Here is a 27,448-nt window from a genome sequence, read left to right as displayed (position 1 = left end):
ACATCCATACATGACCACAGGAAACACCATAGCCTTGACTAGGTGGACCTTAGTCAGCAAAGTAATGTCTCTGCTTTTGAATATGCTATCTAGGTTGGTCATAACTTTTCTTCCAAGGAGTGAGCCTCTTTTAATTTCATGGCTGCAGTCACCATCTGCAGTGATTTTGGAGCCCAAAAAAATAAAGTCTGACACTGTTTCCACTGTTTCCCCATCTATTTCGCATGAAGTGATGGGACCGGATGCCATGATCTTTATTTTCTGAATGTTGAGCTTTAGGCCAACTTTTTCACTCTACTCTTTCACTTTCATCAAGAGGCTTTTTAGCTCCTCTTCACTTTCTGCCATAAGGGTGGTGTCATCTGCATATCTGAGGTGATTGATATTTCTCCCGGCAATCTTGATTCCAGCTTGTGTTTCTTCCAGTCTGGCATTTCTCATGATGTGCTTTGCATGTAAGTTAAATAAACAGGGTGACAATATACAGCCTTGACGCACTCCTTTTCCTATTTGGAACCAGTCTGTTGTTCCATGTCCAGTTCTACCTGCTGCTTCCTGACCTGCATACAGATTTCTCAAGAGGCAGGTCAGGTGGTCTGGTATTCCCATCTCTTTCAGAATTTTCCACAGTATATTGTGATCCACACAGTCAAAGGCTTTGGCATAATCAATAAAGCAGAAATAGATGTTTTTCTGGAACTCTCTTGCTTTTTCCATGATCCAGTGGATGTTGGCAATTTGATCTCTGGTTCCTCTGCCTTTTCTAAAACCAGCTTGAACATCAGGGAGTTCACGGTTCACATATTGCTGAAGCCTGGCTTGGAGAATTTTGAGCATTACTTTACTAGCATGTGAGATGAGTGCAATTGTGTGGTAGTTTGAGCATTCTTTGGCATTTCCTTTCTTTGGGATTGGAATGAAAACTGACCTTTTCCAGTCCTATGGCCACTGCTGAGTTTTCCAAATTTGCTGGCATATTGAGTATAGCACTTTCACAGCATCATCTTTCAGGATTTGAAATAGCTCTACTGGAATTCCATCACCTCCACTAGCTTTGTTCGTAGTGATGCTTTCTAAGGCCCACTTAACTTCACATTCCAAGATATCTGGCTCTAGATTAGTGATCACATCATCATGACTATCTATCTGGGTCATGAAGATCTTTTTTGTACAGTTCTTCTGTGTATTCTTGCCACCTCTTCTTAATATCTTCTGCTTCTGTTAGGTCCTTACCATTTCTGTCCTTTATCGAGCCCATCTTTGCATGAAATGTTCCCTTGGTATCTCTAATTTTCTTGAAGAGATCTCTAGTCTTTCCCATTCTGTTCTTTTCCCCTATTTCTTTGCATTGATCGCTGAAGAAGGCTTTCTTATCTCTTCTTGCTATTCTTTGGAACTCTGCATTCAGATGCTTATATCTTTCCTTTTCTCCTTTGCTTTTCACCTCTCTTCTTTTCACAGCTATGTGTAAGGCCTCCCCAGACAGCCATTTTGCTTTTTTGCATTTCTTTTCTATGGGGATGGTCTTGATCCCTTTCTCCAGTACAACGTCATGAACTTCATTCCATAGTTCATCAGGTACTCTATCAGATCTAGTCCCTTAAATCTATTTCTCACTTCCACTGTATAATCATAAGGGATTTGAATTAGGTCATACCTGAATGGTCTAGCGGTTTTCCCTACTTTCTTCAATTTAAGTCTGAATTTGGTAACAAGGAGTTCATGATCTGAGCCACAGTCAGCTCTTGCTCTTGTTTTTGTTGACTGTATAGAGCTTATCTTTATTAGTTTATCTTTATTAGAAGTTTTCTTTCATTTGTAGTGTGTTGAGAGTTTTGTGTTCATATTTTTATTCTCTCACTAGGCTAGCCATGTCAATTTGGTGAAATTCAAGTCTGAGTCAAATTAAAGTTTAAACTACCACATCAGGGTGAGGGAGAAGGAAATAAAATATATTTTGTGCCATGTTGCAACAATCAAAAAGATAGAGATGTATGTGTATACATGAGTGTGAATGCATGAGTGAATGCATAAGAAAGCATTCACCACATACCAAAGGAGAAAGAAATCATGCATTTCATTAGTGTACGCAAAATAAAACATCCCCAGTTCAGCTCAGTCTTATGTGCACTTTCTAAATAAAGGGGGAGGAGGGTTAGAGCCAATTCACTGGGTTGAAAGATGGTTCTTTGAACTGTTGAAAAATTGATTTTATAAAAACCTAAAAAATCACACAGAATTAATATATACCATACTTTAACATAAGTGTGGCACATGACGTTTATCCCTGTTTATATTTCTGTCTGCTGAGAAATGGAGTGTTTTCTGCTATATCAGTACACAATGATTTCACATCATCAGCAATTCCAGCCCTCCAAATGTGAATTCTTGAGCTCTAAGAGCACTTAGCATGGAGGAGAATACCTGTGATCTGGCAGGCACCAGGCTACAGCCACTCCCTATGGTGAGCACTGAGGAACTCAGGATGTGAAAAACACAGGATACTGGCCTCAGATATGAAAGGAATGACTTCAGTGAGCCCAGACTCTTGCATCTTCCCATATGAAGAAAAGTGCTATATTCTTTAATTTGGGGTATCTGGCTTTTCTTTAATTCACAAAATACTTTTGATGTTCAGACTACCTGCCCTTTGTTGCAGAATTCTATATAACCTGACTACTCCCCCCACCTCCTCAGATCAGCTCTCTCAGAGTTACTTGAGATGCTGTCTCCCAGGCATGATGTCCTAAAACTTCCCACCAAAAAAACGTAACTCTCAGCTTTAGGTTGTGAGTATTTTTTAAGTCGATTCTGCTTTTTTCAATTTTTGACAAGAGGCCAGGAACTTTATGTGTTTTGCATTTTTAATCTTATAAAATTTCACAGCAATCCTGCACTATAGGCCTTATTCTAATGTGGACCAGAATTCTTGAACTTTCGGAAAATAAGTTTAAGCTTAATGTAAGAAATTACTTTTTTTAAAAAGGGACAGAAACTTTGCTGTTTGTCCAGCAACAGAAAAGGATATGTGTTAAGCCTGAGCTCATGGAACCTGAGGACACACTGTAAGAGGTTACTGGGGAAGGGATTTCTGGATCAGGTAGAAGGTCACACAGGCAGATACCACAGATCACATATATGGCTTAAAAAGGCTGACATGCAATCAAGGTCAGGGCCGGGTTTGTCCTGAAAACTGGGCTGTGGTTCATCTGAGAGCTGCTGTCTTCTCCCCTCTGCCTCCTCTACTTCACCCCTTCAAACCCCTCCATCTCATCCTTCCTCCAGTGTTCCAGTTTTGTTTTGTTTTTTTTTTTGTTTTTCTCCTCAGCAGTAAGAGTAATTTAGAATTCAGGTTTCACCGCACTTATGATCACTGAATTTGAATATGTGGCATTATCTCCCTAAATCTTAAAAAGCTTTTCTGTGAAAAAAAAAATGTACAAAGAGTGTGGGTCATCCCTCATCCTTGGATGCTTCAGAGACTTACATTTACTCAAGATTCAAAAAAGAAAAAGGAAGGAAGGCAGGAAGGAAGGAACTCAGTAGACTGACAGGCATAGAGTAACATGTCAATTGCCTTCTAACTCTTTTGAAAATAAAAACAAAGCAAATAAAATATATTCCCCAAAGTGCATGTTTCTATCATACATCTGTGTTTGGCCTCAAAAGTGGTAGATTTCCCAAGGACACAGCTCATGCAGCTTCTTTACTTAATGTATCCTGAATGATATCCTAATGTCATCATACAGGCCAAACACAATCTCCTTATGTTTGTACATTCAGCCCATAGCCCTGAGGTGAGCAGGGCAAGGATGAGTGTCCCCAGATAATAGGGAGCTGGAGAACAGAGAGGTTAGGGGGTCTCGGTCTCATAGCTAATGGGTAGCAGAATCCAGGACCTCAACTCACAGTATGGTACTTTGATCTGCTGCACTATTAGGTCACTGTTATTTTCATGGATTAATTGGGTCTATTTATGACCTAGAATATGCTAATCAGTTTTCATACATTTTACATATTTCATGTATATCATATATATAATTCACATATTTAATATATTTTAAGTTGATCTTTTTTTTATTGGACAGGAAAGGCCCCCTATGGATACTTTCAGTTTCAGTTTAGTCTTAAGCTGGTACAAAATGATACTTTATCAGTCAAATTCTGTTTAAGATGCATATAGGTGCATAATGTACAAAAGGGTGAAATCCTGGATTACATTGCTAATTTGCAGGGACAATAGAGGTCTTGCTCAGCATGGTATTTCCAGGGCTGAGGAATTTGCCTGGCACACAGCAGGCCATCCCTAAATATCTGCTGAACAGATGAACAAATAGTTGTGCAAATAATTTTTCCAGTTACATTTTTTTCGTAATCTTGACTATGTAAAGGTTTAGTTTTTTTAAAGCTTGCAATCCCTGCAATTCACCACATGAATGCAAAATACCACGATGAGCTGTGGACATTCCTATTCGAATTACACTGAAGATGCCAGGAAATTACTAACAGGAGCCTCAGAATTCATCTCATTAACTCCCATCCCCAGAAAATTCATTCCTGAGAGTTTATTTCAGTGAAACGTCTCCCTGGGGACTGAAGGCCTCTCCCCCACTCTAGGAAATAAAGATGGGTATGGCGGTAAGGAAGCTCAGGGCTTTTCATCTTCCCAAGTCATTAAAATGCAAATTGTGGGGGTGGAGGAGAGAGGCCTGCAGGCAGATTTCCCCGCCAGCTGGTGGCCACAGCACTCACATCCGTCCGCTGTCCGCACCTCCATGTGCACCAGGTCTGCCTCCTTATCCAGTCCGGCCACTGACCTGGGGAGGAAAGGAGAGTCAGAAGCTCAGTGACTGCAAGGACAGCTGACAACAATGTGGGGAGGCGTTCGGGGTTATTACTCAGAAAGCTGCTTTCTAAAGGAGGCCTGTCTTGTACTGAGGACCCACAGAATATGGTGACTCCCAGGCCCTGCAGAGTGGTGGCCTCTGGCAGCTGCCACCTGTAATGGTTACAACTCAGGTGTCCTGGAGCACTGCCAGGGAGCCAGAAACTCTCAAAAACATAGAAACAAAAATATCACAGAATAATGTGCCCCATAGTAAAGCTGGTCTAAACTTCCGTCATTGACCCTCTACCATCTCGCACCTGACTATTTCTCTGACTTCCTTTCCACCTGAGGTGCCATATTCCATACCACTTTCTTCTCCCTGGGGAAAATAGTTAAACCTCCGTTCTGGCTGTTTGCTTCCAGACACTCCTGCCCTTCTGAGTTTGGACTTATCTACCTTTTCTTACCTCTACCTTGTAAACAATAAACATTTGGTAACAAATATTCAATATCTGGTCTGACACGGACACAATTCTGGTGATAGGAATGGGGAACCTTAGAATTCTATGGCCAACAGCCAGAAAAAGGAAGGCTGAGAATCTTTACAATCTAATTCCTGTGGGCCTCCAACCTTCCACATATAGAGCCCAGTCTTGCATAAGATATCCAGGTGAGAGTAGGACCCAGAGAGTCAGCTTAGAAAGGCAACACAGACATGAAAACATTCACATACTAAAGACATTGCATAACCCACTCTCTCCAGCAAAATTGGACACTTAGTCTTTCTACTCTTATTTTCAATCTCATTCAAAGATTGGTTTTCTGTTTTTTCAGTTCTGAATAGATAAGAGGCAGCAAGTTAGAAAGGAAAGTCAAATTTAAAATAATAAGAATCAACAGCTGGTACCCAGATAGCAAGACAAATAGAAAACTTATGAAAAACAGATCAAAGAACCCAAAACCCAATCTTCCACACCATAAATCTACTATGCGTCTTCTGGTCCTAAGGCCCTAACTGTTATTATATCACAGTTCACTATCTGACATCTGCACCAAGAGGCTGCAGGCAGAGAAAATGGGAAGCGGGGGACTAATGATATCAGTTAACTCAGTTTAAGAAAATAGGGCTGCAAATGACTATGTTGGGAAAAATAAAATGATTTTTGTTAATGATTATTGTGTTGAATGGAGAAGGCAATGGCAACCCACTGAAGTACTCTTGCCTGGAAAATCCCATGGACGGAAGAGCCTGGTAGGCTGCAGTCCATGGGGCCTCAAAGGGTTGGACACAACTGAAAGACTTCACTTTCACTTTTCACTTTCATGCATTGGAGAAGGAAATGGCAACCCACTCCAGTGTTCTTGCCTGGAGAATCCCAGGGACGGCGGAGCCTGGTGGGCTGCCATCTATGGGGTCGCACAGTGTCGGACATGACTGAAGCGACTTAGCAGCAGCAGCATTGTGTTGAATGGCTAAACTTCAGTTACTTAAAAAGTTCATTTATGTGGGCTTCCCTGGTGGTCCAGTGGTTGACAGTCCGCCTGTCAGTGCGGGGAACATGAGTTCAATCCCTGGTCTGGGAGGATCCCACACGCTGCCAGGAAGCTAGGCCTGTGTACCACAACTGCTGAGCCCCACACCCTAGGGCCCGTGCTCCACAACATAAGAAACCACTGCAATGAGAAGCGCAAGCACTGCACCTAGAGAGTAGCCCCCGCTCACTGCAACTGGAGAAAGCCTGTGCTCAGCAACACAGAAGGCGCACTTATGGGAAACAGTTCTTTCCCCAAAGAAGCTGAATGAAAGAGGTTTTTACTCTAGTGCTTTATTTTTTGCTTAATGATCATCAATATACTATCTTTTAATTTTTCCTCATTTCATTTGACCTTAAAGCAAAACACTTAAGGTAAGGAGAACAGTTATCATTAGTTATATTTGAGCGAATGGGAAACTGTGGAACAATGGACATGTGTCTAAGATGACACAGGAACTAGGCCAGAATTAGACAGATTGACTGACTTAGTTCTCCATCGAGAGCAGCTCCCAGCTGTCTTGACTCCTATCCCTTTTGCCTGCAGTGCCCTTGTATCCAACCCTCTCCCTGCCCCTTTTCTTCTCCAGATACCTCTTACCATTCCTTCACTGCTTAGTTGGCCTCTTCCCTCCAGCAGCATCCTTCCCTCCAGTAGATAAAGAATAACTTTCTCTGCTTCCTTACCTTGGTGATTCTCAAACTTGGCTGCTTGTAAGAGTCACTGGGGAGCCTTGGAATATCCAGAGTCCTGAAGCCCTGCCCCAAACCAATGAAATCAAAACCTTTGGGGTTGGATCAAGGCATCTGCATGTCTTAAAGCTCCGAGATGATTTCCATGCACAGCAAAGTCTTAGAATCACTGCTTTCCATGGTTTAATCACATCACTTATGCAGTTGCCCTTGTAGGTCTTCCATCAGTTCAGTTCAGTTCAGTTGCTCAGTCATGTCCGACTCTTTGCGACTCCATGAATCACAGCATGCCAGGCCTCCCTGTCCATCACCAACTCCCGGAGTTCACTCAAACTGATGTCCATCGAGTCGATGATGCCATCCAGCCATCTCATCTTCTGTTGTCCCCAACTCCTCCTGCCCCCAATCCCTCCCAGCATCAGGGTCTTTTCCAATGAGTCAACCCTTTGCATGAGGTGGCCAAAGTATTGGAGTTTCAGCTTCAACATCAGTCCTTCCAAAGAACACCCAGGACTGATCTCCTTTAGGATGGACTGGTTGGATCTCCTTGCAGTCGAAGGGACTCTCAAGAGTCTTCTCCAACACCACAGTTCAAAAGCATCAATTCTTCGGTGCTCAGCTTTCTTCACAGTCCAATTCTCACATCCATACGTGACCACTGGAAAAACCATAGCCTGGACTAGATGGACCTTTATTGGCAAAGTAATGTCTCTGCTTTTCAATGTACTATCTAGGTTGGTCATAACTTTCCTTCCAAGGAGTAAGCGTCTTTTAATTTCATGGCTGCAGTCACCATCTGCAGTGATTTTGGAGCCCCAAAAAATAAAGCCTGACACTGTTTCCACTGTTTCCCCTTATATTTGCCATGAAGTGATGGGACCAGATGCCATGATCTTAATTTTCTGAATGTTGAACTTTAGCCAACTTTTTCACTCTCCTCTTTCACTTTCTTCAAGAAGCTTTTGAGTTCCTCTTCACTTTCTGCCATAAGGGTGGTGTCATCTGCATATCTGAGGTTATTGATATTTCTCCCAGAAATCTTGATTCCAGCTTGTGTTTCTTCCAGCCCAGCGTTTCTCATGATGTACTCTGCATAGAAGTTACATAAGCAGGGTGACAATATACAGCCTTGACGTACTCCTTTTCCTATTTGGAATCAGTCTGTTGTTCCATGTCCAATTCTAACTGTTGCTTCCTAACCTGCATATAGGCTTCTCAAGAGGCAGGTTAGGTGGTCTGGTATTCCCATCTCTTTCAGAATTTTCCACAGTTTATTGTGATCCACACAAAGGCTTTGCCAAAGTCAATAAAGCAGAAATAGATGTTTTTCTGGAACTCTCTTGCTTTTTCCATGATCCATTGGATGTTGGCAATTTGATCTCTGGTTCCTCTGCCTTTTCTAAATCCAGCTTCAACATCAGAAAGTTCACGGTTCACATATTGCTGAAGCCTGGCTTGGAGAATTTTGAGCATTACTTTACTAGCATGTGAGATGAGTGCAATTGTGCGGTAGTTTGAGCATTCTTTGGCATTGCATTTCTGGGATTGGAATGAAAACTGACCTTTTCCAGTCCTGTGGCCACTGCTGAGTTTTCCAAATTTGCTGCCATACTGAGTGCAGCACTTTCACAGCATGATCTTTCAGGATTTGAAACAGCTCCACTGGAATTCCATCACCTCCACTAGCTTTGTTCGTAGTGATGCTTTCTAAGGCCCACTTGACTTCACGTTCCAGGACGTCTGGCTCTAGATGAGTGATCACACCTTCATAATTATCTGGGTCATGAAGATCTTTTTTGTACAGTTCTTCTGTGTATTCTTGCCACCTCTTCTTAATATCTTCTGCTTCTATTAGGTCCATACCATTTCTGTCCTTTATCGAGCCCATCTTTGCATGAAATGTTCCCTTGGTATCTCCAATTTTCTTGAAGAGATCTCTAGTCTTTCCCATTCTGTTCTTTTCCTCTATTTCTTTGCACTGATCGCTGAGGAAGGCTTTTTTATCTCTCCTTGCTATTCTTTGGAATTCTGCATTCAGATGCTTATATCTTTCCTTTTCTCCTTTGCTTTTCGCTTATCTTCTTTTCACAGCTATTTGTAAGCCCTCCCCAGACAGCCATTTTGCTTTTTTGCATTTATTTTCCATGGGGATGGTCTTGATCCCTGTCTCCTGTACAATGTCACGAACCTCTGTCCATAGTTCATCAGGCACTCTGTCTATCAGATCTAGTCCCTTAAATCTATTTCTCACTTCCACTGTATAATCATAAGGAATTTGATTTAGGTCATACCTGAATGGTCTAGTGGTTTTCCCCACTTTCTTCAATTTAAGTCTCAGTTTGGCAGTAAGGAGTTCATGATCTGAGCCACAGTCAGCTCCCGGTCTTGTTTTTGCTGACTGTATAGAGCTTCTCCATCTTTAGCTGCAAAGAATATAATCAATCCGATTTCGGTGTGACCATCTGGTGATGTCCATGTGTAGAGTCTTCTCTTGTGTTGTTGGAAGAGAGAGCTTGTTATGACCAGTGCATTACTTAGATACAAATTTCAAAGAAGTAGGATTCTATTTTTTTTTTTTTAATCCTTCGTGACATCCTTGGTAGACCATCAACAAATATGTTTTAAATAAATGATTACAATACTTTTCACTCAGGCAAAACAAGTAAGGCCCCAAGTAAGCCCCGAGCTCACTTGTGGGTCTTAAAGAAAACTTTTCTTAGGCTCAAACAAGATCTCAGTTTCCTGTCTGTGCCCCAGATCATTTTTTATCAAGAAAATTACTCAACTGGTGAGAAAACAGAAAAAAGTCTACACAGACCTGAATAATGTGTGAAGTGGTTTCTTCCTGGGAATATTTAGTTTTATAACAATTACCAAACTCAGCATCATCACAAAAGGATCATTTGAAACCCTAAAGGGGAAAGATAGGAATTCTTCTTCAAAATTGAGAGTTCTTGATCTGAGCAAGGACCAAGGACACAGGGGACAAAAGGACATAAGAAGCCACAGCCAAGCCTCCAGGGAAGAAACTGAAACTTCATGTGGCGCCTGGAACCACGTGCTCACAGGTGCTATGATGGAAGTGCAGTTGCTACTGATGGAAATACCTGAAAAAGGCCAAGCAGCTTTCAAACCTATTTTTAGCAACCGAATTCTCTATTCATATACAGTCTGCAAGTTCTAACATGTGCAATAGATCAAACAGGAACTTATCCGGAACCAGGAATGGCTCACCCAGACAACCATGCCCAAGAGAGCTGGGCGCAACAACTGTGAAACCATGATCTCGTTCAGCCCCTTCACTAAGCAGATGAGAAAACTGAGCTTCATACAACTGTCCAAAGACACACAGTTAGCCAGTGTTACTTGGCTCTAAAATCCAGTTTAGAACTTCAGGACAGCCTCTTTGTAGCACATGGGCTGCCGTGAGGAAGTGACAGAGCTAAACTCTGGTGTGTTTTTCTCTCCTTGTGGATGTGAATTCTAGAGAAAAATCTTCCCCAGAAATAAGAACATGAGGGAGGGAGGTATGTGCATGAGGGAGGTATTGAGGGGACAAAGGACAAATGCTTGACAAACTGATTTGCTAGACTGTTCAATTTCAAGATAATCTTGTCTCAACACATTTCTCCAGCTCACACCACCAACATTCTCTTCCTTGATGTTTTGGCTCAAACTGCCCCTCCACCTGGAATTTTCCTTCTGTCCCACTCTGCATATTCCCCACTTATGGTACAACTCAATACCACTTTCCATGAAAGCCTCCTGATCTTGACTAAACATTATAATGCCATGAGAAACTTTCTAAAAATACTGAATACCAATGCACAGGTCCCAATCCTGTAAATTCTGGTTTCACTGGTCTGGAGCAATAGTCCTCTCACATTTTAGCTACATCAGAATCTTTTTATTAAAACAGATGCTAGGCTCAGCCCTCTGAGTTTTGTATTTGAGAGGTCTGGGGTAGGGCTCAATAATTTGCATTCTTAGCAAACACATAAAACATATGATGTTGATAGTCAGGGAACACACTCGAGAACCACTACCCTGGAGTATCATCCAGGAATCAATAGCTTTTAGATGCTCGCGGGTGATAAGTATGTGCAGTCAGAGTTGAAAATCACTCATTAGAGACTGAAATGCAGCCTTCACAAACCAAGCTGAAATATCCCTTCCTTTTTATATATCAGTGGGGTAGTCAAAAGCATACATTCTGGAATCAGACACTCCGAGTTAGAGTCTCGGCTCCATCACTCAGTTGCCGTGGGATCACAGGCAATTAACTCAATCTCTGCTTGCTGCATTTTTCTAATCTGCACACTGGGGATATCATAATAGCACCCTTTTCAATGTTTTTATGAGAACTAAATGCACGTAAACATTTCAAATAGAGGCATACATCAACACCTAACTCTATGTAATGCTTACTAATATAGAGCTCACATTATGTGGAACTAATATTTTTAAGTGTAATATTTATTGAGCATCTAATGTACCAAAAATGTTATCATCATCTTTTTTTGGCCATGTGGCATGTGGGATCTTTGTTCCCCAACCAGGAATCGAACCCACACTCCCTGTAGTGGAAGCACAGAGTGCTAACCACTGGACCTCCAGGAAAGGCCCCTTTTATTATTAATTTAATATGTCATCTCTCTCAATTCTTAAACAAACTTTTAAAATTGGCAGTATAATTTTTTTCAGATGAGGAAATGAAAATTTTGAGATGCAAATTGCCTAATCATTGGTACAGAGTGAGAAAGAGATGGATCTTAGATTCATACATAATTTGCTTTATGCCACCATCAATTATCTGTGTACCTCAATTTTTTTCTCCTTCTTCATTGTACTATCCCTAAAGATAGGACTTAGATCTGATTAAATTATTTTTCCACTAGTGCCTAGCATTGTGCCTTCTTGCTCTGTATTATTAAATATTGCCTGAGTAGATAGATGAACACAAAAACCAAAGTAGTAATAACCCCAACAGTATGTTTAGGATAAATGTTGAAAACGGTTCCATAATACAGTGGAACAGATTTCATCTGTTTAATTAATCTCTAGGCAATTAAGTAAATAAAGTCTTCATTTTCCATTATTATGCAGTTATTTTCACCATTTATCCTCAAAGCAATATTGGATCTGTCAAATACAGTCATCTGTGATTTGCTTGACAAATGCACGATCATCCTTTGAAAACAGTAGGGCCACAAAAATCCAGGGATCTTATCTAGCTCAAATGAACATGGCTCCTCTAGTGGGCACTCTGGGAGCTCTCCTCCTACATCACAATAATCCCTGCCTTGGTCAACTGCTGGCTCCTCCCAGAGCCACAGATTTCTAGGTGTAGAACCCTATGCCCGAGTTGTACTATATGGCTCTGTCCCTGTCTATAGCTGATTAGACCAGAGTAGATCCTCACTGAAGCTGGTTCAAAGACACGTTTCCCAGACTCTAGGACTGCCTTGAGAAACTGTAGCATGAGACTCAGAGAAACTTGTCTTGGACACCTTCAACTATTTAGCCAGAAAGTAGAGAGAAGCAGAGACGAGAGGGAAAGAAAGAAAGCAGGCACTTTGTGAGGTTATGGGATAGGGACCTTTGTGAGGTCTAAATGCATTCCCTTTCTGGGATTCTATTAATGTCTCTCTCTCTCTCTTTCTCTTTGTCTCTCTCTCAATAAGCACAGAGATCAAACCAGTCAATCCTAAAGGAAATTAACCCTAAAATATTCACTGGATGTGGAGAAGGCAATGGCACCCCACTCCAGTACTCTTGCCTGGAAAATCGCATGGATGGAGGAGCCTGGTGGGCTACAGTCCATGGGGTCACTAAGAGTCGGACACGACTGAGTGACTTCACTTCACTTCACTTTCACTGGTGCTGAAGCTGAAGCTCCAATACTTTGGCCACCTGATGTAAAGAACTAACTCATTGGGAAAGACCCTGATGCTGGGAAAGATTGAGACAGGAGGAGAAGGGGACGACAGAGGATAAGGTGGTTGGATGGTATCACCAACTCGATGGACATGAGTTTCAGCAAGCTCTGTGAGAGGTGAAAGACAGGGAAGTTTCGCATGTTGTAGTCCATGGGGCCACAGAGAGTCGGACGTGACTGAGCAAGTGAACAACAACAAAATTAGTTACTGTTTCCCATACCCAGAATCATCATTAATATGCTCTCTAAAAGTTGCTCAGCATGTGCAGAGCCATTTCTGGACATAAGGGTTAGCTACTGTCCCTTTAGCATTCTGGTTCTCCCAGAAAAGTAAAAGGGCTACTGATTACTGTATCAGTATCGCTCTAACAATAGGCTATGTTCTACTGGTGGATTGTAAAATACATCTAGCTGATCAAACCCCAATTATTTTTCATAAAATATGGAATGGAAGTCTCAGAGAGCATCTCATGTGGTAGACTAAGTATTCTTCATAACATGTAAAGATATATAAGAAGATATAGGTTTATCCAGGGACATAAGTATAGCATTCCTTACCAGAAGAGCAGTATTGAAGGAAGGGAGGTAGGAAGGGAAAGAGAGAGAGAAGGAAGGAGGAAGGAAGGGAGGGGCCAGGGAGGAAGGAAGGAAAGAGAAACTACATGGTCTAATTTAATGTAATACCTTTCTAAATTCTAAATGGCTAGAATGAAATTCAGCAGTCACATGAACTATTTTCAGGACAAGGCATACACACATCAGGAGGTCACTTGCAACAGATGAGGAGTTTGAACTCAACTGAAAAATCTCAGTGAACCATAGCTAATATCACGCTCATGCTGGCAGCAGCGATTTGAAGCTAAGCTTTGGTCACTGGGGTTTGTGCTAATATAGTGACAATCCATGAGGTTTTACCTGAATACAACTGAATAGCTGGTCTGCTAGGAATACAACCAGTAATCCCTTTGCAAGTACTGAATACTCACTATGTGTGAGCACTTAGGAAGCTGCCAACCAGTCTACCACACAGCCCATTTGTTTTCTACATACATATGGGCTATAGATTAGCATAGCTCTAGAAAACAAGATCATGTCATATGATCACAGCTTAAGGAAAGGTTGCTCATAGAAAACGATTTGAGCCTATTAAACAGACCAAACACATTGCCTCATTTGTAGAGGGACTGCAGAGAACAGGCAATGCTCTTATTCCCAGCCTTTAGATTTTGGAATGTTCATTCTCAGACCCCACTACCTATCTCCTGAGAGCACCTTCAATAGGTATTTATGGGGAAACACACAGAGGGAATTTCAGTCTTGTTGGAAAGGTGCAGTGGATCAGGTAGGGTTTCACAGCAATGGGGATAAAAGGAGCAGGCTTGAAGAATATGTGGGATTGGAAAGCCAAAGAGAGCGATGATATGGCCCAAGGCGTGATGGCGCAACTAGACATGATGGGGAGGAGAAGACTGAGCAGCAGTCATAAGAGAGCACTTTGGAGACAGAATAAGAAAGGATCTGAAGTCAGTGAAAAGCCACCATGCCAGGAATTATGAATTGCTTCCTGCAAACTAAAATCTGTGACATTCCATAACACTGGACAAATCCCTGTCTTTCTGTAGGTACATTCACTCTATTTCTTTAGAAGTTAATTTCTGTTAAAACATCTTTTATAAACTGTTACTTAGAAAAGTCTATACTTTTTAAAAATGTTTTATTGGGAGATTGGGGCTGACATATACACACTACTATGTATAATAAAATAGATAATAAGAACCAGCCATGCATCACAGGGAACTCTACTCAATACTCTATCATGACCTATATGAGAAAAGAATCTTTTAAAAAAGGGGATATATGTCTATGTGTGACTGATCCACTTTGCTGTCCAGCAGGAACTAACACAATATTGCAAATCAACTGTAAGTAAAATGTTAGTCGCTCAGTCACATCTGACTCTTTCTGCAACCCCATGGACTATAGTCTGCAGGACTCCTCTGTCCATGTGATTCTCCAGGCAAGAATATGGGAGTGGGTAGCCATCCCCCTCTCTAGGGGATTTTCCTGACCCAGGAATTGAACCTGGGGCTCCTACATTGCAGGCAGATTCTTTACCATCTGAGCCACCAGGGACAACTGAATCAACTGTACTCCAATACAACTTTTTAAAACTTAGAACAACCTAATAATGTTGCTTTATCTTTATTTATTTTTGGTTTCTATAGGATATGCTTAACATATCACAACATGTGTTGTGTGACCCCCAAATGGCAGTGCATTGTGGGGATCCTCTCATGTCCTCATTCACTGAGGTCCTGAGCCAATACCTGAAACTTCCCAAATGCTTCTTGTGTGTCCAGCACGGACCCCAGCAGAAAAATGAGGGTCAGGGGCCAGACGTAGTGGAGGGGTTAGAAAGTGGGGTAGGATATAATTTGAGAGAGAACTAGGTAATAAATATATAATAAAGATGTAGAAATCAGTTAAACAAAACAATTCAGTTCAGTTCAGTTGCTCAGTCATGTCTGACTCTTTGCAACCCCATGGACTGCAGCACGCAAGGCTTCCCTATCCATCACCAACTCCCAGAGCTTACTCAAACTCATGTCCATAGAGTTGGCCATGCCATCCAACCATCTCATCCTCTGTCATCTCTTCTCCTCCTGCTTTCAATCTTTCCTAGCATCAAGGTCTTTTCCAATGTGTCAGTTCTTCGCATCAGGTGGCCAAAGTATTGGAGTTTCAACTTCAGCATCAATACTTCCAATGAATACTCAGGACTGATTTCCTAGAGGATTGACTGGTTTGATCACCTTGTAGTCCAAGGGACTCTCAAGAGTCTTCTCCAACACCACAGTTCAAAACCATCAATTCTTTGGTGCTCAGCTTTCTTTATGGTCCAACTCTCACATCCATATATGACTACTGGAAAAAACATAACTTTGACTAGACACATCTTTGTTGGCAAAGTAATGTCTCTGCTTTTTAATATGCTGTCGAGTTTGGTCATAACTTTCCTTCCAAGTAGCAAGCATCTTTTAATTTCATGGCTGCAGTCACCATCCACAGGCAGTGATTTTTAAGCACAAAAAAATAAAGTCATTCACTGTTTCCATTGTTTCCCCATCTATTTGCCATGAAGTGATGGGATCAGATGCCATAATCTTAGTTTTTGAATGTTGAGTTTTAAGCCAACTTTTTCATTGTCCTCTTTCACTTTCATCAGGAGGCTCTTTAGTTCTTCTTCACTTTTTGCCATAAGGTTGGTGTCATCTGCGCATCTGAGGTTATTGATATTTTTCTAGGCTCTCTTGATTCCAGCTTGTGTTTACCCAGCCTGGCATTCTGCATGGTGTATTCTGTATATAAGTTAAATAAGCAGGGTGACAATATACAGCCTTGATGTACTCCTTTCCCAGTTTGGAACCAGTCTGTTGCTCCATGTCCAGTTCTAACTGTTGCTTCTTGACCTGAATATAGATTTCTTGGGAGGCAGGTAAGGTGATCTGGTATTCCCATCTCTTCAAGAATTTTCCACAGTTTTTTGTGACCCACACAGTCAAAGGCTTTGGCATAGTCAATAAAGCAGAAGTAGATGTTTTTCTGGAACTCTCTTGCTTTTTTTATGATCCAGTGGATGTTGGCAATTTGATCTCTGGTTCCTCTGCCTTTTCTAAAACCAGCTTGAACATCTGGAAGCTCACCAATCACATACTGTTGAAGCCTGGCTTGGAGAATTTTGAGCATTACTTTGCTAGCATGTGAATGAGTGCAATTGTGTGGTAGTTTGAACATTCTTTGGCATTGCCTTTCTTTGGGATTGAAATGAAAACTGACCTTTTCCAGTCCTGTGGCCACTGCTGAGTCTTCCAAGTTTGCTGACATATTGAGTACAGCACTTTCACAGCATCATCTTTTAGGATTTGAAACAGCTCAGAGACAATTAGGAAGGAACAAAAGTCTCACTGCGGGCTGGGGGACTGGAGAAGGAGAGAGTGGGACAAATAGAGAAAGTAGCATGGAAACATATAGACTACCATATGTAAAATAGATAGCCGGTGAGAATTTGCTGTGTGACTTAGGGAACTCAAACCAGGGCTCTGTGACAACCTAGAGGAGTGGGATGGGGTGGGAGCTGGGACAAAGGTTCAGGAGAGAGGGGACATATGCATACCTATGGCTGATACAGGATGATGTAAGGCAGAAACCAATACAGTATCGTAAAGCAATTATCCTTCAATTAAAAGTAAATAATTTTTTTAATGAGAAAAATCACTTTATCTTATTAAAAAAAGAAGTCTCACTGCCCCACATTTCCTAAACTGGAGTCTGGGATGACACAGTCAGTGTTTATTGGGGTTGCCTGATTACACTAGGTATTATTTTTAACTCATAATCTGTTTTTAGGACAGAAACTTGTCTCTTCTATTTCCAGTGGTTAGGAGCTTTGGGATCATCAGTCCTAGGTTCTAATCCTGGCTCTATATCTATTAGCTGTGTGACTTTGAGCAAGTTACTTAACTTCTCTAAACCTATAATTTTCCATAAGAGTCAAAACTTCCTTGTTTTGTCTTTATGAACATGAAATAGCATATGCACATATTTAGAGGATATGCCCAATGGTTCCTGGCATCTTACATTCAAACACACACAAAGATGTGCACGCACACATACACTCATCTGAATACCACTGATTGTGTAGAAAGGGAGAGAGTCATTTCCTAGGCAGGTTGGTAAGAAGTCTAGGGGTCCCCAAGGAGAGAGGGGTCTGGAATTCTCAAGGAGGAAGAAAAGACAAACTTTTCTTTCCTCTACATTCCTTAGGATTATATAACAATAATGTATCCTGCCTGAGGACAGTCTCTGGATTAAACCTTCTGGCTAATCCTGTTATCTTAAAATGTAAATTATGGGAGTGAAGTGAAGTTGCTCAGTTGTCCAACTCTTTGGGACCCCATGGACTGTAGCCTACCAGGCTCCTCTGTACATGGGATTTTCCAGTCAATAGTACCAGAGTGGATTGTCATTTCCTTCTCCAGGGGATCTTCCTGACCCAGGGATCAAACTTGGGTCTCCTGCATTGTAGACAGATGCTTTACCGTCTGAGCCACCAGGGCAAATTATGGGAGTAGGTTTGGTCTTTACAAGGATTATATAACAATGTATCCTGCCTGAGGACAGTCTCTGGATTAAACCTTCTGGCTAATTCTGTTACCTTAAAAAGTAAATTTCATACTGTTCATGGGGTTCTCAAGGCAAGAATACTGAAGTGGTTTGCCATTCCTTTCTCCAGTGGACCACATTCTGTCAGCTCTGTATATTGTCACCCTGCTTATTTAACTCATATGCAGAGTACATCATGAGAAATGCTGGACTGGAAGAAACATAAGCTGGAATCAAGATTGCCAGGAGAAATATCAATAACCTCAGATATGCAGATGACACTACCCTTATGGCAGAAAGTGATGAGGAACTAAAAAGCCTCTTGATGAAAGTGAAAGTGGAGAGTGAAAAAGTTGACCTAAAGCTCAACATCCAGAAAACGAAGATCATGGCATCTGGTCCCATCACTTCATGGGAAATAGATGGGGAAACAGTGGAAACAGGGTCAGACTTTATTTTTTTGGGCTCCAAAATCACTGCAGATGGTGACTGCAGCCATGAAATTAAAAGACACTTACTCCTTGGAAGAAAAGTTATGAGCAACCTAGATAGTATATTCAAAAGCAGAGACATTACTTTGCCGACTAAGGTCCGTCTACTCAAGGCTATGGTTTTTCCAGTGGTCATGTATGGATGTGAGAGTTGGACTGTGAAGAAGGCTGAGCACTGAAGAATTGATGCTTTTGAACTGTGGTGTTGGAGAAGACTCTTGAGAGTCCCTTGGACTGCAAGGAGATCCAATCAGTCCGTTCTGAAGGAGATCAGGCCTGGGATTTCTTTGGAAGGAATGATGCTAAAGCTGAAACTCCAGTACTTTGGCCACCTCATGCAAAGAGTTGACTCATTGGAAAAGACTCTGATGCTGGGAGGGATTGGGGGTAGGAGGAGAAGGGGATGACCCAGGATGAGATGGCTGGATGGCATCACTGACTCAATGGACGTGAGTCTGAGTGAACTCCGGGAGATGGTGATGGACAGGGAGGCCTGGCCTGGTGCGATTCATGGGGTTGCAAAGAGTCGGACCCGACTGAGCGACTGAACTGAACTGAAAATGTAAATTATGGGAGTAGGTCTGGTGAGGTCTTTACAACCTCCAGAGATTCTTTGGATTCATTAGAGAGTATATAACCCCATTGCTAACACTAGTAAGGGGGTATTCTTTCTGCCCCCTTCTGATGTCTGTGTCAGAAGCTTTCTCTATCTCCTTTATACTTTAATAAAACTTTAGTACACAAAAGCAATCAAGCCTCATCTCTGGCCCCAGATTGAATTCTTCTCCTCCAGAGGCCAAGAATCCCAGCATCTTTACATGGTTCAACAACAACCTTTCAAAAGTGTCTAAGGAAAACTTGCATTGGAGTGTAGGAGAAAAAGCACTGGGCTGGGGCAAAGACCTTAGTTCTGGTCACAGTCTAGCACTGTGGCTTTGGCTATGTCACTTGACCCCTCTGGGCTCAGTTCCTCTCTCTGCAAATCACAGGGCTTGCCTGGTGTGGGGTGGGTGATGCCGGGATTCCCTCCCCTTCTGCTCTCTGGCACTGAGAGACTCTGCGGCTGTGGAGGATGGAGGTACATGAGCTCTTCCTTTGTGCTGACCATTCTTACACCCCTGTTCCATCTTGCTCTGCCTTACTTCTTTGAGGCAGGGGTGGGATATCTTTCTAATCAAGTGAGTGCATCAGAAGGGAGAGGAACCTCCTGCTGGGAAGGTCCCTGATGTGTTGCTGGCCACCAGCAGGGTGCAGCTGCAGCTGAGGAGGGCTTTTCTCAACAGTCTTGTGCCACCAAATCCCATCTGCCCTGCACCTCTACGGGGACCAGAAGACTGGGGCGAGGGTGGGGGGGGGGTGGCGCGGGCAGTGGGGAAGCAGGAAGACAAAGTTACTGCTGGGGACCAATGATCTGGAGGGCCCCACATGCAAGAGTTTACAGAGCACCTTCCCATCATCCTCCTGTAATCTCGCTGCTCTAGTCCTAGCAGGTATTGTTCCCATTTTGCAGATAATCAAACCCCAAGCCAAAGTCACTCAAGATAACCAGGTGGAGCTGGGATTCCCACCAGACTCTGCTGATTCTGAGCCCAGAGCTCTCAGTGCTATGGGCTTTCCCCAGCTGCTTCTCCGTACATCAACACATGCAATTAGATGCACAATTGTGTGGTATGGACTGGAAGTGCTGGAGGAACTAAGAGAGTTAATTTTAAAAGGCAGAGGGCATTAAGGAGACAGCTTGGGCAGATATTTTGTAGAAATTCTAGAGAAGAAAGAGAAAGGAACCAGGTATATTTATAGACTAATAATGTGCAGAAGGGGGGAAAAATGTGCTGCCTCTGGCAATTCTCATCAAGTTAATGGATGTTGCCAATTACTGTGGTAACATTTTTAATTGTATCTTAGCTCTGAAGAGAATAAAAACAGAATTTCCTGATCTTTGCCTCAGGACTGTTAGGGGCACACATTCTGGTACATTATGGTAGCATGGACATGCTTGCTCAGAGCCTTCAAAGACAGCCCACTTCATGGGAAAGCCTTACTAATGGCTGTGCCAGACCTAACTGGGGCTGAAAGGAATAGTTAGAGAAAAGGGTCTCTGCTTTGTACACATGGGTTTATGCGTATAAATGTGTCTGGAAGACAACCGGAAATTATGTGGGGAAAGAGGCTGTAATCACATGGGACCCTCATGAAGAAGACGGTGACCACAGCATCACTGATGCTCATGTACTGATAGCCAGTGTGTGTGCTATGTTATGGTCCCTGTGATACGAGGTAGTGTGTGTGATACTATTTAAGACTCATAACAATTGGTGTGGTTATTTGAATAATGCCTGCCTCTCCTCGAGAATGTAAGTTTCCTAAAGGGAGGGGGCCTTGCCTGCTTTGTCCATCATGGTGAATCCATTTCCTAGCATAAAGCTGGTACTTAATCACGAGGTTCAACCAATGATCAAAACTTCTAATTTTTGTCTGCATTTCATTAGCCAGGGACTACAGGCTCAGAGGAGCTAGGTTGGTGGACTGTCTAAGTCATCACAGCTAATAAATGGCAGCTCTCAGATTTAAACCCAGGTCCACTGGACTCGGCCCTGGAGGACATTCTGTGATGCACCACGGAGCCTGCCTTTCTTCAATGGAAAAAGGAGGAGGGAGGTGAGAAAATGACCAACACGTGTTTATCAGCTACAATGTTCCAGGCACCTCATTTCTTTACATCATTACATCATTTAATTCTAAGAAGAAATCTATGAAGCATGTATTGCCCAACACTGAAAATGCATCAATGTATAAAGAAGGCCAAAAGGTATACAAAAAGATGTTCAACATCAATGATCATCAAGGAAACACAAAGCAAAATCACAATGAGACGTTACTTCACACTTGTTAGAATGGCTGTTTTCAACAAGACAAGAAATAACAAGTGTTGGCAAGGATGTAGAACAAGAAAAGTTTATTGCGCTGCTGCTGGGAATTAAATTGCCAGCACTATGGAAAACAGTATGGAGGTTCCTCAGAAAATTAAAAACAGAGCTACCGCATGATCAAAAAAAAATGCATAAATAGAGATCCTGAGAATTTAAGTGGCTTACCCAAGATTCCTCAGGTGGAAAAGGAGATGAGAGAAGATTCAAATGATCCCATAAGTCAACCTCAACAGAGCTTCCTTTTACTGCATGTGTCCCAAAGAGTGACACAGTGACACAGATCAAACTCATCCTAGAAACACAAGGCATGGGTGCATGGAAAATAAAAGCGTACGGTCTCCTGTTCCTGCAAACAACTCGTTCAGGGACAACTTGGGGACAAACTGTGGCACAGGCAATTCTCTGATGATCCCTCCCACCCCCATCCCCAAACCCCAGTTCCCTTTCTGTACTTCTCTGATTTCTACATTAAGAGGTCTCATGCTTCTCACCCTGCATGTGTGCCAGGACCCAAGACAGTCATCTATCTAACTAGGCCTGCCCTTCCTGAATAATATCCTGGGATCTAAAATCAACCACCAGCAGCTCATGGCAATATCCAGACCCTCAGCCAATAGTAGCCCCAAAAGAGTAACTGAAAGAATGAAAAGATCTCCTTCAGTAACAAGTGAGGAGATCTAGGGAGGAGCAGCAGAGACAATGAATGCTAACCAGCTGCACTTAAGATGCAAGGATCAGTCACCTTTGCCTCATTCTCTAAGCAGAGGGTATATGACTGAATTACCCCCTTTCCTAGGCCTGGAAGGGAACACAGCCTACGTACTAACAGATTTGCAAACACTGTAAGATCTCTGCACCTGAGACCTGCACAGAGAGCTCATGCCACACACCCAGGCTTCCCAGTTTAGGACGCTAAACCTGGCTGATCAGCCATTTCACCTCAAAGTCAGCACCAGCCCTTCCTGCCTCTTCCTATTCTTAGAATATGCATTTCTATCTTGTTCAGTACATTTCACTAAGAAGCAGGGACAAGAGGGGGCTTTGCAGTCCAAGATCTCTCTGATTCTAGCTTCCCCACCAAGTTACGTGACCTTGACACTCATCTGACCTCTCTGAGCCTCAGACTCCCCTTCTCTGTTAAGAGAATAACAACATACTTACTTCTAAGTGTTGCTGTGAGGATCAAAGTTTGTGATAGTAAGGCTTTGATAGTAAGACATTCCTAGGCTTGAAAGTGAAAGTGAAGTCGCTCAGTCATGTCCGACTTTTCGCAACCCCATGGACTGTAGCCTACCAGGCTCCTCTGTCCATGGGATTTTCTAGGCAATAGTACTGGAGTGGATTGCCATTTCCTTCTCCAAGGGATCTTCCCGACCCAGGGATCGAACTCAGGTCTCCTGCATTGCAGACAGACGCTTTACCATCTGAGCCACCAGGGAAGTCCCTCCTAGGCTTAGGAATACTCAACAACTCATGTCAGGTCTTCCCAGTGTATTGTCAGTCTTTGACTCCCACTTCTGTTCCAAGCCCCCCCCCCCCCCCCCCTTTTACCTGCATAGACACTGCTGGAGGCACATCTCCTGGCTAAGAGGAGAAACAGGTAAAATCACCAGCTTCTACCTAGGAGTTAGAGTTATTTCATCTACCCCCCCAAACCCCAGAACATTCCAGAGGCAACACATGAAAACTCCCAAGCCCTCGAAACTGAGATGGAGGTGAGGACTCGGAGCCCTGGCACAGGACAGCGTACTCCTCTGAGACGTCGCTCACACCTGCATCTGCCAGCCTGGAGAAGGGCTGCCTGGGGGAAGAGCAAGAAGTCAGACCCTCTGGGACAATTACAATTAAACTGAACCAGATGCTCCGAATTCCTCTCCTGGGAGCCATTCTGCTTGGTCCAGGGCTGGAGCAACATCAGTTAATAGGCCCTTTTTCATCTTTAATTTCTCTGATTCAGAAAGTTTACAAGATCAATTGCTAAGAGGGCTAATGTGAGGAGATGAGGCAGCAAGTTGCTCTGGGCCCAGAGTCAGCTAATTCCTTAGCTTCTAACTAGAGTCCGCAGGGACTCACTTATATAAAGCCTGAGAACTCGCCTGACTCAGTAGCCCCTCCCACCCACAAAGCCCCTCTAGATAAAGAATTTGAATTGTAACCCAGCAAAAATTGGGGCTTCCCTGGTCCCTCAGCTGGTAAAGAATCTGCCTGCAATGCAGGAGACCCCAGTTCAACTCCTGGCTTGAGAAGATCACCTGGAGGAGGGATAGGCTACCCACTCCAGTATTCTTGGTCTTCCCTGGTGCCTCAAACAGTAAAGAATCCACCTGCAATGTGTGAGACCTAGGTTCGATCCCTGGGTTGGGAAGATCCCCTGGAGGAGGGCATGGCAACCCACTCCACTATTCTTGCATGGAGAATTCCCATGGATAGAGGAACCTGGTGGCTACAGTCCATGGGGTCACAAACAGTCTGACATGACTGAGTGACTAAGCAGCAAGAACAGCTTATCAGCCTCAAGCCAGCCAACATTTCCCAGGAATCTCAGGAAGATCTTGCTGAATATGCTTCTGCTCTGGCCCAGAGCAGGGCTCCTGAGCATGGAGCCTGCCCTGCTCAGTCTTCATGTCTAGCATGCCAGGGACCCTGATTCTTCAGACTAACAGAGACAATACAACATCATGACCACATCAATGGGAATTCAGACTACATGAGTCTAAATCCCATGTCTACCCCTTTCTAAGCCTTGGTTTCCTCACCTGTAGATGGGAGTAACAGTACAGGTTTGTGGGCATATAGCTAAATGATGCCAGTAATGTGCTTAGTGTGGCACCTGCACTTGCTAAATGCTAACTATCACTCACTGTCCCTTCTGCCTGGGGCACCTGGTGCCAGCACATTGTGGTCATTCAAGGATGAATTCAAAATGGGCCAACACTGTGAATCATTTGTGTTTCATGGGGAAAATAGGATTATACTCAGACTTCATTTTAGCCAGTGTTCTAGTAGTAGCCACTACATCCCTGAAAGATGTGACAGCCTTTTCATTTCACTATTTTCCCTATCTCCTTTATTATTATAGTAAGTTAATCCCTCCCCTCCTCCATCCCCTCCCCACAGGTAGCCACATACAGGAATAATGCTGGCTGATGACAAGTTTACCAAATGATTCTTGGAAACAGCATGGAAAAAGGGGAAAAAAAGAAAAAAAAAGTGCCTCCCAACCAGGGCACATACGTTCTCTGAATGGAAAAACAAACCAGAAGGGGACTAGCTCCTACCAACTGTTCTGGAGGACACATTCCCCGGGATCCTTCATTTCGTTAACAGGACACTTGCCTCACTTCCCCCAACATGTCTGCATATTTTCCTTAATGATGGCAGAATTAAATGGAACCTTTTCTGTATAGCTAGCTCTGGGGGATTCTAGAAAGCCCAGGAAGGAAGTTTCAATTTGTGCACTTGCTGAGAATGAATTCTGCCTCATATAACTCCTGACAAATTGCCATTTTTAAAGGGTTTGTTAATTTCCAATGAGCAAATGGCACATCAGATATCTTGTTTATTCAACAGATGCTCCTGAGCTAAACAAATGGTTCTTGTTTAACAAATATGGAAACATCTTGTCAGCTTTGCTGAGATCATCCTGTGTAACCATCAAGGAAGGGTCCTGTAGTTTGTGGAGAAAATACAGGCTGCCTCCCTCCCATGCAGGGTTCTCCAAAGGGCTGGGGATGGAGGTTCCATTGAAAGACATGATGTGAAGCTTCTCAATCACAGGCTGGGAAGCGGCTCTTAGACAGAGGTCCTGGGATTTCTCCCCTCCTGTGAAGATGTCAGGTATTTCTGATTCAGGTCTATTTCATCCAGAAATCTCCTTCCTGCTAAATCTGAAAATGGCCTTGAAGGAGATAACCATCTGACACAGAGGTGGTAAAGGAATTGTGGTTAATATCTCAGCTCTGGAGTAAAGCCTAGGTAGGATTCTGATGCTGCCACTTGGGAACTGTGTGAACTTGGGCTGCTTACTTAATCTCTCAACTTAGTTTTCTCTTCTGTGAAAGAGGTCTAATAATGACATGAAAGGCAAAGATGCTAGTGATAATAATAAATGTTCATGCTATTAATCCTAATTACATTTTTTTTTTAATGGAACTGAACCCAAGAATGACTCTAAGGGGCAGAGAAAAGGTTGGGAAGGTCCCTGTTCCATGTCCTCCATTGTCTGGGAGCAGTAAATATGGCATCTTTGATACTGTAATGGCTTGATGACTCTCATCAGAAATGAAATCTAAACAGAGAATGAAGTCCTTCCAAGTCTCAAAACTCCAGCTGATATCATAATTAATTTCAGCCAATGAGCTAAGGATCTGGCTAGACTAAGAGGTAGGGTATGATGAGGAGGGCTGGGAAAGAAGGAAAGGAAAGAGGCCAGCTTGTCAGGAACACACAAGGACATGTAGAGAGAGAGATGAGGGCTGACCTCTGTCAAGTCCAAATGTGCAAGGATAAATCCCATCTTCTGATGAGCACAGCACAGTACATAGTACTAATTATAAGAAGGATGTTATTTCAAAGCCTCCCTGCTGGGAAGTATCATGGAAAATTATCTTGAGACTGCATCTAACATGCTGAAAATTAATTTACTCCACACTTGAGGTGCTTTGGAGAGATGCAAAGTGAGGTTGATCCCAGATGAGCATAGTATTACCATGTACTGTCTGAAGGAGCTGCAGACATTAACGGACCTGACGCTGTAAAAGGACTGCAGAAGATACCCAGCCCCAACCAGGCATGGTTAATTACCTGACACATCTCCACAGTAACTCTATAAGCTAGAGAACAGCATGATTATCATCGTTAGGTTGATGAAGAAACTTAGGCTTAGAAAAATGGCCCCAAATATTAGCACTTCTAATGGAGAAGCTAAGACACCTATCTCAAGAAACATGTCCATCTTAGGAAACATGCTCTTAACATCTCTGAAAATGAAACGGGAAAGAGTTCAGGTGGTTTCAAAAGTTAGGTAAATTTTGAGCAGAATTTTAGGAGATATTAAGTAGTTTGTCTGGAACTGCAATGTTCCGCTTCCACTATCCCGGCAAAGGGAAGGCATGACTGAAGACCTGGAGGTAAATGATCTCCTGGTATGTATGAGATGAGTGATAGGTGTAGAATGTAAGTCAGTAGGTGAATGTGAGTTTGGAAAGATGTTTCAAGTATTTGGTGTGAGAAGGCAGTCTACACCATGTTAAAGGGTTGGGAATTTAATCTGTAGGCTAGCCAAGACATGGAAGCTACTCAAATGTCCATTGACAATGAATGGATAAAGAAGATACGGTACAAATACACAATGGAATATCACTCAGCCATTAAAAGAATTAAATAATGCCATTTGCAGCAACATAGGTGGAACTGGAGATTATCATACTAAATGAAGTAAGCCAAAGACAAATATCATAGAATATCATTTATACTTGGGATTTCAAAAAAAAAAAAATGATACAAATGAACTCATACACAAAACAGAAATAGATCCACACACAGAGAAAACAAACTTACGGTTACCAGAGATGAAAGTGGGGGTTAAGTTAGAAGTGAAGTGAAGTGAAGTGAAGTCGCTCAGTCGTGTCCGACTCTTTGCGACCCCGTGGACTCTAGCCCACCAGGCTCCTCCATCCATGGGATTCTCCAGGCAAGAATATTGGAGTGGTTTGCCATTTCCTTCTCCAGGGGATCTTCCCAACCCAGGGATACAACCCAGGTCTCCCGCATTGCAGGCAGACGCTTTAACCTCTGAGCCACCAGGGAAGTTAGACGTTTGGGATTAACATATACATGTGTGTGTGCTCATTCGTGTCTGACTCTTTGCAGCT

At 42.8% G+C, this 27,448-nt stretch overlaps 1 protein-coding gene across 1 annotated transcript in view; it reads right to left on the bottom strand.

Annotated features, from left to right (window-relative positions):
* Window positions 1-27,448, bottom strand: part of SORCS3 (sortilin related VPS10 domain containing receptor 3) — a 650,006-nt gene that overhangs the window by 183,220 nt on the left and 439,338 nt on the right. The window contains exon 6 of the mRNA XM_052660938.1: window positions 4,753-4,817. Within this exon, the coding sequence (XP_052516898.1) occupies window positions 4,753-4,817 (65 nt within the window). The remainder of the gene's footprint in view (window positions 1-4,752; window positions 4,818-27,448) is intronic.

The sequence above is a fragment of the Budorcas taxicolor genome, chromosome 23 (assembly GCF_023091745.1).
Source record: "Budorcas taxicolor isolate Tak-1 chromosome 23, Takin1.1, whole genome shotgun sequence".
NCBI classification, from domain to species: domain Eukaryota; kingdom Metazoa; phylum Chordata; class Mammalia; order Artiodactyla; family Bovidae; genus Budorcas; species Budorcas taxicolor.
This window is presented reverse-complemented; position numbering and strand designations above follow the sequence as displayed.